A 13163-nucleotide genomic window follows, 5' to 3' on the forward strand; every position below is an offset into this window, starting at 1 on the left:
CTATTTCGACATCCCTATTGATATTAAGTTCTGATGTGTTATTGATTACTGTACTGTTGAAAGTTCGAATTAACGTCACCCATGGTACTTGCCCGCAAATGTATATCTAGATAATTTTATTGTAACTGGCCCTGTCGTATTTTAATTATAAAATGTACGTCCACCGATTCCGTAACTGTTAGACACCTTAGTTCTTGCAACCTAATGGCCCGCCCGTTACGTTCCTCTACAGTGTAAATGTCTATTCATCATATACGATTACAGTTTGCTCTGTGGCAGGCCCACGTGGTTATAGGCTCGTATTTGTATAATGAAATTTTCACAATAAAGGTTTTTAAAAGAAAACATGGTAGTAGTATATACATTGGTAAAGTTTTTAATAATAGTGACTGTTTTAGAATCATTAAAAGGCAAGTGAAATAAAGCAGACCAATTACATGAAGGGTAAAAGGTATAATACGAAGGAACGCAGTAAAGATAAATGGTCAAGGGCTGTTGTGTTTTCTATTCCTGCAACATAAAGTGATCGATAAGAATCTCATATTCAGGCGTATCGGCGACTAAGACAGCAGGTCGACCCTCTTTTGCTCAACGGCTCCGTCATGGGACGAAGAAACGCTCTTTTTCTCGAAAAAAGAATATATTTTACTTGCAGGACAGTTGTAAAATTTCCGGGAAAGTACATTAGCCTGGAACATTATAACATATATTTAAGAAAAAATAAGGTTCGGAAGTAATGAAAAGCGTAATTTTTAGGTCATATGACCAAGCCTTTCATCATTACAATAAGAATAGTAAAATGAACCAATGAAAAGTTTTATTAACAAGTCACATGACTTGTTATGCTTACGTTACGCGCTGCGCGCCCCGGATGACTTCCGGATGCGCTAACGCGGCGCGTCATATGACGCATTACGCGACAACGCAGGTACAGAATATAGTCAAAATGTCTCCACCAACCAGCGGTCGGAACACAACCCCTTTCAGCAGGCTAAATAGTTCTGTTAAATGACAACAGAAGGGACAGGCAACAAGAACCATCAGTCAAAGAGGGGAGGGCTAGTTCTTCTCTACCGGGTTACATTGGGGCGCTACCGGAACTGATCGAATTGGTAGTCTACAGTGTTTCTGGATGTTTCAGACTGAAGCTGGGGTTAGCATGAGAGCAGCACCATTTTGTAGCTCCGTCGTGGTCATTCCGCAACCAATCATGGCAGCCGTTCTTTATCGTTATTTTGGGCGGGGTGGGTGGCGGAGCCGAGCTGTTTTGCAGCCATCATTGTGTGGAGTTCAGTTCCTCTCACTAGTTTTGTATTTGTCATGAGGGGTTGTTCCTAATGTTTCTATTTTAGCGAGGTCAAAAAGAGATCCCATTAGTGGCCTACTGATTTTGCTCGATTCCTTTTCTTTTTTTTTACACGATTTTTCGTTATCTGCAAAGACTAAACAGAGTATTGCGACTCTGTGTTTGTTTGTAAATAGAGAATGAACCAAAGAGAACTAATTCTAAAACAGTAAATACTTGGATAACAATCAATCAAATGGAGAGAGAAGCAGGCACGACGGATTACAACGGGGGCAAAGGCCTGCGTTAACTACCTTTCACTATCTGCAAAGAGAGAGTACTCCTAATAGAAATGAGGGGGGGGGGCACCATTCAAAGCAGATCAGTGTGCATAAACACGAAAATGTTTTCACTTACCACGTACTTGACATTCGACAGCTTATGATATTTGCTATTAAAAAACCATTGAAATTCACTGAAAAAACCATAGGTTATAGACCATATATAGTTAGGAATTAGCATTTACAAAACCTTGAAAATTCACTGAAAAAACCATAGGTTATAGACCATATATAGTTAGGAATTAGCATTTAAAAAACCTTGTTTTACTCACACAAAACCATTGAAATTCCATATATAGTTAGTTGCACTAACTATATATCGCGCACCCGCAATCCACTGCTGATCATGTCACATATTACATCATTCATGACATGGTCAGTGACATCACTGATGACATCACTGATGACATCTCAAATGACATCACTGATGACATCACTGATGACATCTCATTTGACATCATTCTTGTGCTAATACGATAAACCTCTTCAGACTCTAATATAACCTTAGATACACTCAGTGTATACAGACACTCACACACTGCCACTCATCCATGGAGTTACTCACACACCCAGTCAGTCATGCAAAGAAACAATCTCACCTCCATTTCTTCAACTATACAGTTAAACACACCTTACTTATTGAAACATATACTAACACATATTTACTCTCTTATACAATCCCTGATACAAGTTCACAATGATCGATACAACCACTCACTCATTCAGTGGCTCTCATGCACAGTTATTTATATATGCCAACTCTCACATGTACTGTGTTTTACATATGTACTTACTATGACATGTAGCATTGAGATATCCATTCACTCATCAATACACTCATGCACACAGTCAACTGCCCATGTAGCTGTTTCCACATGCAGTCTTGAACTCATACACCTAGTGAATAAACTGCTCACACATCTATGCATAGAGTCACACACCTTCCAGCCACCCCCACACAAACTCAATCTCCCATAGAAATACTTGGGCAACCAATTAATAACACATATAGCCTCTCGTATAGCTAATGATCAACACATGCAGCAGTTTACAGAACAACAGACATAATGATGCACAAATTAAGACAGTTTAGTCACTAACCCATGCATTCAGTGAGACACATTTAATCACTCACTCATACAGTCAGTCACGCACCTACTAAATCCTTCATCCAGACACTTATACATCCACTCATTCTTCAATATGTAAGACATATTTTAACTTTACAGAAACATACAGTCACTGGATGTTGTCATCAGTGATGTCATCAGTGATGTCATTTGAGATGTCATCAGTGATGTCATCAGTGATGTCACTGACCATGTCATGAATGATGTAATATGTGACATGATCAGCAGTGGATTGCGGGTGCGCGATATATAGTTAGTGCAACTAACTATATATGGAATTTCAATGGTTTTGTGTGAGTAAAATAAGGTTTTTTAAATGCTAATTCCTAACTATATATGGTCTATAACCTATGGTTTTTTCAGTGAATATATATATATATATATATATTCTGGGTCGTGTAGTTCACCACAGGAGGACTGCACAGGTGAGCCTCGTCATCATCACGGGGCGGAACAGGACGTATTAAAGTGAGGCAGGACTGCATTTGCCACAACAACAGAGGAAGCATTTTCGAGAGGGGCGCTGAGGAAGGCAAGATACGCCGAAATGCATTCGCCTGACAAGATCTCACAATAAAGTGTTTCCTTGAATTCCCCTTCGGGTCACTGCTCTTTTCTTTGGGAGGAGGCAACTTTCATATTCATGCGCTAGCCAGAGTGCATCCCAGTGTACCCCCGCCGCACAAGAGGTCTGGACCTTCCTGGCTTGCTCTGCGGAGCGCTGAACTTCGTCAATGTGGAAGCATTGATGTCCAGTACCCACCACTACGTTAGGAGGAGACTGCGGTTGTGAGGTATTTATACCTCCTACTTGGGCGACATGGTTCCCATTGCCTGCCCCCGTGATGGACACCTGGTGGAATGGTGGCGACGGTTATGAAGGGGACTCGAGGACAAAGCTGATTGCGGGACTGGTTTACCTCTGTGTTTTCATCTGGCGCTGTGCCTGTCACTTCTTCTCGTTCCTTGAGTGTCTCCCCCCGGCATCATCGGATCCAAATGCACCATACAGCGGCATTCTGGGTCGTGTAGTCCACCACAGGAGGACTGCACAGGTGAGCCTCGTCATAATCAGGGGGCGGAACAGGGCGTATTAAAGTGAGGCAGGACTGCATTTGCCACAACAACAGAGGAAGCATTTTCGAGAGGGGCGCTGAGGAAGAAAAGATACGCCGAAATGCATTCGCCTAACAAGATCTCACAATAAAGTGTTTCCTTGAATTCCCCTTCGGGTCACTGCTCTTTTCTTTGGGAGGAGGCTACTTTCATATTCATGCGCTAGCCAGAGCACATCCCAGTGTACCCCCGCCGCACAAGAGGTCTGGACCTTCCTGGCTTGCTCTGCGGAGCGCTGAACTTCGTCAATGTGTAAGCATTGATGTCCAGTACCCACCACTACGTTAGGAAGAGACTGCGGTTGTGAGGTATTCATACCTCCTACTTGGGCGACATGGTTCCCATTGCCTGCCCCCGTGATGGACACCTGGTGGAATGGTGGCGACGGTTATGAAGGGGACTCGAGGACAATGCTGATTGCGGGACTGGTTTACCTCCGTGTTTTCATCTGGCGCTGTGCCTGTCACTTCTTCTCGTTCCTTGAGGGTCTCCCCCCCGGCATCATCGGATCCAAATGCACCATACAGCGGCATTCTGGGTTGTGTAGTTTACCACAGGAGGCCTGCACAGGTGAGCCTCGTCATCATCAGAGGGCAGAACAGGGTGTATTAAAGTGAGGCAGGACTGCATTTGCCCCCACAACAGAGGAAGCATTTTCGAGAGGGGCGCTGAGGAAGGCAAGATACGCCGAAATGCATTCGCCTAACAAGATCTCACAATAAAGTGTTTCCTTGAATTCCCCTTCGGGTCACTGCTCTTTTCTTTGGGAGGAGGCTACTTTTATATATATATGTAACAATATATATATTTTAAACTATATGCACTATTGCGATGCTGACAGTAATCTCCTCTAAATGCACTTTTCTTCAGGCTCCAGATACACATAGTGAAGCTTGCCAGTAAATGCCTTTTTGTTAAGACATGATCATGTCTTCACGGTCTGTAAATTGGCTAACGTACTTAGAGGCCTATTAGGATGGCGGACGGATCTGCGTCCGTCCGCCACCCCCGAGGTGGAGGGACCTTCCGCAGTGGCAGCGGCGGTCCCTCCATACCAATTAGGATGTGACCACCACCCTGGCGGTCACATCCCGTATCTTTAACCTTGCGGTGGGTGCTGCTTGAAGCAGCACCCGCCGCAAGGTTAAAAATGCATGCTTTGCATTTACATGCACAAAGCGGCAGGCACCGCGCGGTGCCTGCCGCTTTGTGCATGTAAATGCTGGGGGGTACCATAGGTACCCCCCATGTGCACCCCCCACCCCCCGACACCCTGGGGGCCCGCAACGGGCCCCCAAGCACAAAAGACCACATGCTTTTCCATGGCGGAAAAGCCGCCGTGGAAAAGCATGTTTCAGCCTGCATCCTAAAATGGCTGTCGGTGTCTTGCAGACATGCATATTTGCCTGCATACACCGCGGATCAGCGGCGGACAGACTTGCCGTCCGCCACTGATCCCACCACCATCCTAATGTGGCGGTGGGTGTTTCCAATGTCCACGGCGGTGAATCCGCATCCTCCAGGCCGTCAGTGGCTTACGCCGGCCCGGAGGATGCGGATTCACCGCCATCCTAATCGGCCCCTTAGTTTGACTTCTATCGCCTCCCCAGTCATAAGTGGTAAGCCTTATGTTTGATTTTCTATGTATATGTGTGCTTGAATTGACAGGTATCTGCTGTTTCTCAAAGAGGAACAAACACCTTGGTGGAAAGAGGACTACCAATGCGGATTGTTTATCTGTTAGCAATAGGCATGTTGAACTCGTCTGCCTTAATATGAAAATGTCTAAAAAAAGGACCTCAGGTCTGAACCTAATGTGAATTTTTTAGATGTGCGTTTTCGTTGGTAGCTGTGGATCATCTACCCATGTTTTCTTACAGAATGTGATTTATGGGAATAATTTTTCTTTGCAGTTATCTGCTACTTGCTTAGGATCCAAAGGTCGAATTCTATGAGTACTTGTGGTGTTTTTATCACAAAAAGTTACATGAAACAAGAACCCTTATAAAAAATTATATTTTAGATGTGTGCTGGCAAAAACATCTAACCCCGCACGGGCTACGTACTCTATTGGGGTCATTAGGATGGCGGGCGGACTTTGCCCGCCCGCCATCCTCGTGGTGATAGGGACCGGCCGCCGTAAGGGCGGGGGTCCCATCACCAGCATTAGGATACGCCCGCCACAGTGGCGGGCGCAGCCCGCATTCCTACCATTGTGGCGGGCGGTGCACTCAGCACCGCCCGCCACAATGGCAGGAAAGCATGCTGTGCACTTCCATGCACAGCATGGCAGGCACCGTGCGGTGCCTACCATGCTGTGCATGGAACTGCTGGGGGGTACCATAGGTACCCCCAATGTGCACCCCCCAACCCCCAAGTCCCTAGGGGCCCGCAACGGGCCCCTGCAGGGATTCTCCGCATGCCTTTCCGTGGCATTGCCGCCACGGAAAGGCATTGAAAAATGCCCATCATAATATGGCTGGCGGTGTCTGATAGACACCGCCACCATATTATTCCTTTTCCGCCCCGGCCGCAATGTGATCGGGTCGGAAAAGTGGCCGACGGTCTTTCCGTCCGCCGAGGTCCCCCCGCCATACTAATATGACGGGGGGGGGAACAAGTGTGGATGTCGGGCGGATTGCCTAGCGGAGGCAATCCGCCCGACATCGTAATGGGCCCCTATGTTCTGGAGGATTCCAGGCATAGTAATTGAAGCAACTGTACAACCACAACCTATCCCTCTCTTCATGGATCTTCTGTCAAAGTCTGAGGGATGATTGATGTCTCCTTCATTGTAGCTTATAATTTAATAGGTGTTCGGCTTCCGTCTGGTGATTTTGACAGACCAGCTGAAGCTGATTACCTCCTGTCCACATGAGCTTTGTTTCTGCAGATAGAACTTGAGGTATTTTGTGTGTCTGTTTGTGTATGATGTGATGTGGGTTCTCGCCATATGTTATAAGATAATGCTGACATCTTTGGTGAGACAGGATGTCTATGGGTTTTGCGGGTCTGTGAAGTCAGTGAATATTCATCTGCGTTGAACTCTCATTCTTTTACTTGTGTCTCTCCCATCTCCAGATATCTTGCATGAAGTTGTATGGCAGGTCCATTGCATGGTTATGAGTTGCAGTTTTTTTGGCAGGTTGCCAGAAAGCATCACCCTAATCCATGGGGCACAGATTTCTCTGTGGTTGGATTGTTGACCAAACCTACTGTAGCTAAACTTGATGTCACATTTCATGTATGGGTTTTCTAAGGTGAGTAGGACTGTGCAGTTTTGTGCTGTAGGTGTAACATTGCAGCAATTTGAATATTCCACAGCCTTGTTATTTGACAGTGATTAGCTGTGTGGAAATGTGTTGTCTTTTTTACACAAGTGTTGATGTTGTGCTCCTTTTTTTTGTACATCGCGTTGCTTCCTTGTGTCTCGGTGAGTGGCACGCTTTATGTTTTATGATTCATGCAATCTCTGTTCATGGGAATGAATCAGGTGTGAGTGCAAGATTTTCTTCTTGATGAGTGCAATAATCACCTGATGAGTGGGCGTGGTCATCCAAATGTGCTGGTAATTGCAATATGCAGAATCTGTTGAGGTTGGTGACGTTCATGCTCAATGTCATGTTTGCTTTCCCTCCACGAGCTGTTGGATTTTCTGATCTAACGATGACTCTTAAATCAGATGTTGCTGCAATTACTTTTCGGGATATCAGATAACAGTGTCCCTTCGACAACACTTCTACAAACATCACAAATGTGACAGCGCCTCCCTGTGGAAAGCCCTCCCTTTTGCCATCAGAGAAAGTACAGGCCATTTTACCTTTAGTAAACATCTGACCATCCCGATGACATTTGATGCATTTTATGAAATAAAACAAGCACCCTTAACATTCCCCTTCATATCAAACGGAACCTGCAAATGTAGCAACCTGTAAAATTGCTCCATGAAATACAGGGCTGAGACTATACATACGTTTGCAAAGTTTGTCAATTGTGTTGAGAATGCACATTCATTTTTTCCGATAAAAACATGATTTGTCCCTGTTTTTCTCCACCTCAGAAGATCCACAGGAGCTAGTAGAGATGACGCAGAACCTTCTTCATGCAAAGGCAATCACAAAGGGAACGGACCTCGGAAAAAGAAAGCGGAAGCTGATCAAAATGCTCATCTCTGACAGCGATGAAGACAGCGTGGATGAAGAGCAGGTTTGTTTCCGAAACTTCATATCCAGTTTTAGAATCAGGCCGCATTGTTTAGGTTCATCCACTGAGGCAGTTAACAGTGCTTTAATACCTACTCCATGCGCTACCTTTTTGTACCCCATTCTTATATTAGTCTTGGAATGCTCATGCGCAAATTCTAGCACAAAGTCATTTCTACAATTACGTGACGAGCTTGTCGTGGAGGGGGTACTTACGTAGAGCCCCCTCCTCTGAAAGGTCCTTACCTGGGCCAGAGGTGAGCACCTGTAACGGATGTTGATAGTATAAATATAAACCCCGTGGCTTAATCACATCAGTTTGTCATGCATTCCTGTTTGACGAAGTTCACTCTATTACAAAGTATCATTAAAAACAGGCAGGGTAATTTTAGCCAATGGGGGAAATAAATGTATGTTTTGACATGGTCAGGCAGTAACAGCACAAGGAGGCAGGGGAAAAGATTTAACAAGTCCAGGCAGTATTACAACAGATCATGTACACTTCACATGTTTTAACGTGCATTTTGGTCATTGTGTTCTTTTAAAAACACTGGTCTTTTTTCATAATTACAATTTGACTCAGTCACCTCTTCAAACTAATTTCAGCCTCGAATCCCGAAGAGAACGAAAACGAAAGCGTCATTGTCTGCATCTGCAAACATCCCAAGTAATCTGGAATCATCCCCGACAAGCAAACAGGTAAACAGTTTCCCAATTGTAATGAAATGTGGAGGAGGTTCACGTGCATGGCTAATTGTGTTGATTGCGCTGCAGGTATATCAGTGTCTGCAATATGAGGCCCTGTGAAAGTCTAAAGAGGGCAGTCATTGTAGCTTTGCAGCAAAGCAATATCTTCGATCTAACTGCACTTTGTCGCGGCTGACCTTGTGTATTCGAAGGACACTAGTGAGTCTGACAATGGCAGAATTCACAGTCATCTATAATTCACTCGACAATTAGCGTTTGCTGACCACAGTGACCTTGCTGCTCTGACTGCAGAGGTTACTGGAGTGCTTTCTAGGTTTTTAATTTCATGGTTACGAGAGTCAGGAAATTCCTTTCCGGGAATTTAGCCTTAAAGAAAACTCGTCTGATGTTTATTGGACCACAATCTCATTCCTAATTTCCATTCAAGTGCGCGTGTCTGAAAGATCACAAGCGTACTCTCATGGAACCATCTTTACAGCTCTCTCTAGAGAGCGACCTGACTCCTTGAAACCCCAGCCTGTCCAGTGAAGAGGCACTGTGTCACCACATCGGGGACAATGGGGGTCATTACAATTGTGGGAAGTCCGCCACTGCTGGGCCAGCGGTGAGGACCGCCGGCCCGGCGGTGGTGGACTTCCCGCCATCACCCTGAATATTCCCACTGCCAAATTAGGATGGCGATGGGAATGGGAAAGGTACCGCGGCAGACGGAAAGACCATCCGCCGTGGGCCCGCAAGGCGGGCCTTTTCCGCCCGCCTTGCGGGACCAGGTACCATGGGGTACTGGAGGCAGTGCCGTGCAGGCACCGCCGTGGTCATTATAATGCCTGTCTTTTGCGGCAGAGTTCCTGCCGCAAAAAGACAGGCGGAGAATGCCTTTGGCGGCCCGTTGCGGGCCCCCGGGGGTGTGGGGGGTGAGGTGCTGCATGTGGGGGTACCTATGGTACCCCCCTGCATGTGCATGTACAAGGTGGCAGGCACTGCACGGTGCCTGCCACGTTGTACATGCGCATGCAAAATCTGTATTTTTACCTTGTGGCGGGTGCTGACACCGGCCGCAATGTAAACATACAGGATGCGCCTGCCAGTGTGGCGGGCGCATTCTTATTTGTTTTGTGGGACTGCCGCACCTATGGCAGGCGGTCCCTTTTGCACCAACGATGATGCCATCGTAATCGGCCCCAATGTTCGCTGCCATCCTGTTGGAAATGGGATCCCCGGCTGGCCAGGGCTTTCGCCAAAGTCAGTCAGAGACCACCACTCCCAAGTCAGGGCAAGGGAGTTACACGGCAAGATAACCCCTACTCACCCTCTAGGTAACGTGGCGCGAGCAGCAAGGCTAAACTTGGAGGCGATGTAGGCTAAGTATTTGCGCACGCACCCCAGCAACAACAACCAAAGGCCCACCACAAAGGAAACTCCACACAAGGTTATATAAAAATAGCCTTTGTATTACACCAAAACACATTAGATAAAACACACACTTTACAATGTGCCAGAGGCACGGGCAGAATTTACAGGGGGATATTTACAAGACAGGGTCACCTGGACCACTGTCAGGAATCAGAAATAGCACTTTCAGAAATAGCACTTAGAACATAGAATATAGCACAAAATAGCACCCAACCAGTAATCACTGGTAACCAGGACCTCACTAGCACCACCTGTACTAGGGAGAAAACAACCACCTATGTATTACAATACCTGTAGGGGTGTAAGAGGAAAACACATGATGCAATGCATAACATTCATTCAGAGGTGTAAAGGCACATGACGCATAAAAACACATTCAGAGGTGCAGAAAGTACAATTGCGCCAAACTCACGTAAGTCACCACCTGTGACTGTCCCTAGGCCCTCTGGCCTTGTTGGGGCTAGGACGCCCTGTGTCCAAAGTCAGGGTCCTAAACGTAGCAGTTGCCCACAAAGTGCTGGGCAACTGGTGCAATTGAGGAGGATGTGGCCACCCACTAGAGCCTCGCAGGCTCTGGCAAATAGAATTTCCCCTAGAACCTCTCTGGGCTCAAAGAACCACCACTGTGGCACTGGTGAGCCTCTCTTAGGCTCTCTCACCAGCAAGGGGGGCTGCTGAGCCTCACAGGGCTCCAGCAACAGGAAGGTACAGCCTCGCTGGGCTGGGGGGTCCCTCGCTCTGGGGACCCAAAGCAATAATGCTGGCCAAGAGCCTCGCTGGGCTCTAACGCTACTGGTGCCCCCGGGGCACCTCGTGGCTCCACAAACGCGGAGGTGCTCTCTCTCGTTGGAGCCTCTCTGGCTCGGGTTGGAGTCCCCCTCTTGGGGACTCGGGTCGCTCACAAGTGCCCCCTGAGCCCTCAGGCTCAAAACACAAAGGCGCGAGGTCGCGCTACAGAGAGGGGGCGGGGCGGACACCGGCAATGTGTCCCGACGCTCCCCCCTCCTCTGCAGGCACCTACCGGGTTCGCGCTGGGCTCTCCAGCGGAGGCGGGTCTCTCCCGCTGGTCCCGGGGCTCTCCTCTTCACACGGGAGCCTCGGGGACCCGGCCGGCAGCTTCTCTCTCCCCGGCTCGTCGGAGGAGGCGGGACTTCCGGTCGGCCTTTCCTGGGCCGCGCTGCGATTGGCCGGGCCGCTTTACTACTTCCGGGTCGCCGCGGGCAGCGCGGCGGCCCGCTTCCTAGGCAGGCAGGCGGCTTCCCAGGATCCGAGGAGTGGGCTCCCTCGTGAATCCACAACAACGGGCAAAATGAAGCGGAAATGAGCGGGGTGGCACCCGCGCCGCCCAATCGCCACACGGGGCAATTTGATGCCGGTAGGGTGGGCACCGGCCTTCCCAAATAAATACTCCAATCGAGGTGGGCACTCGATCTGGCAGGCCAAGCGCCCCCAAGCGCCGGAGGGGCAATCACAGCGCTCCAGGCGCTACAATCAGAAAACAAAGCGCTTCCAAGCGCTAGAGGGCATAAAGCGCGCTCCTAGCGCTACAAACAGGATCAAGCGCTCCCAGGGGCAAGGACAGAGCACAAGTCCAGTCAAAAGTCCTTGGGCAGGCAGGGGGGGGCAGGGCTGGGCCCAGAGCCAGCACACTGGGTCTCCAGGCAGGGAGACACCCCAAGTGGCGGTCCTCTGGCCCAGCGACAGCAGCAACAGCCCCCTCAGGATCCTGGAAGAGAACAACATCTGTGGGGACACAGCCCCATTTTTATACAGTGCATTCCTTTGTTTGAAGGTGCAGAGTGGGGGCGGAACCAGTCGCAGCTGGTTCTTGAGTACTCTGTTTACCTCAACCACCCTCTCTATTCACTGGCAGGGCTTGGGTCATTAGACACACCACAGGGGGGCGGAGCCAGCATTGTGTGGGGAAAACCCAGCCCATCCAGGACACAGGTACACTCCTCCCACACATCACTCATGCTAATCTCCCACTCACCACCGGGCAGACCCATCCAGACTTCCTGGAGCCTGGCATGCCAGCCAGCTCCAGCCAATCACACACCAGCACCCTCACAGCACACGTACAGCCATGTCTAGAAATGGCGCTTCGCTACTAGACACATACATGCTGCATACACCATCTCGCAGCATTCACTCTCACGAGTTCACACATACCAGACTCAAGCCTGTACACCCCACGCATCAGGAACTACCAGGGACACATACATTCCCCATGCATTCCTATGGGCGGGCAGGCCTAGCTCAGCACATGCACTCAGAGTGCGCACTCACTTTCCACTGGGACACAGTGAAAGTGCGCAGAATCCAAAAATCACCATCTCCAGGTCACCATTTCAAGCAAAAAGTCTCGGGGTGAACCTGCCCTAAGGGCCAAAGTCCAACATAACCCCCTTCCAGCCAAAACGCAGGGGAGAACAATCACCACCGTGATGGACTTCCCTGCTTGGGGCGATAGAACACGGACGCGGGCCCACAACTGCAGGGACACCCTCCTGTTCTACGCCACGGTGAACCCATGGGATTCCTTCTAAACACACTGTCTGGACCAACTGGGCTACCCCACTGGTACTCCCAAGTTGTCCGCGGCCAGGACCAGGCCCTGGGCCACCCAGGTGCCACTGGTCCATGCCAATTCGCAGAGCGGGGGGTAGTAACCCCTGGCACATAGGAGCCATTTTCCACTCTTCCTGTCTGCAAGACAGGACTAGACTGCCACTGGTACTCCAGCCTAGGGCCTACAACCTCAGGCAGACCAGGAGTCTCGGGGAAGGCTCTCCTCCCCCTACCTCTTCTCCTAGGGTTCCTCCTCCCTCTGCGAGGGGTACCCCTAGAACGCCATTCCAACCCAGGACTTATCCACTCAGGTTGCACCGGGGTCAGAGGTGGGCTCTCCCACCCTCTGCACCCCCTTCCAGAGGTCTGCCCTCTCCCACCTGGAGAAGTTCCTCTG

General features: G+C 48.8%; 1 protein-coding gene across 1 annotated transcript in view; it reads left to right on the forward strand.

The window, feature by feature from the left end:
* The window catches only part of BEND6 (BEN domain containing 6), a 487762-nt gene that overhangs the window by 226791 nt on the left and 247808 nt on the right, over positions 1-13163 (forward strand). Inside the window, exons 2-4 of the mRNA XM_078646806.1 lie at positions 6954-7132; positions 7933-8078; positions 8681-8773. Coding sequence (XP_078502932.1) covers positions 7956-8078; positions 8681-8773 — 216 coding nt within the window. The 5' untranslated portion in view covers positions 6954-7132; positions 7933-7955. The remainder of the gene's footprint in view (positions 1-6953; positions 7133-7932; positions 8079-8680; positions 8774-13163) is intronic.

The sequence above is a fragment of the Lissotriton helveticus genome, chromosome 6 (assembly GCF_964261635.1).
Source record: "Lissotriton helveticus chromosome 6, aLisHel1.1, whole genome shotgun sequence".
NCBI classification, from domain to species: domain Eukaryota; kingdom Metazoa; phylum Chordata; class Amphibia; order Caudata; family Salamandridae; genus Lissotriton; species Lissotriton helveticus.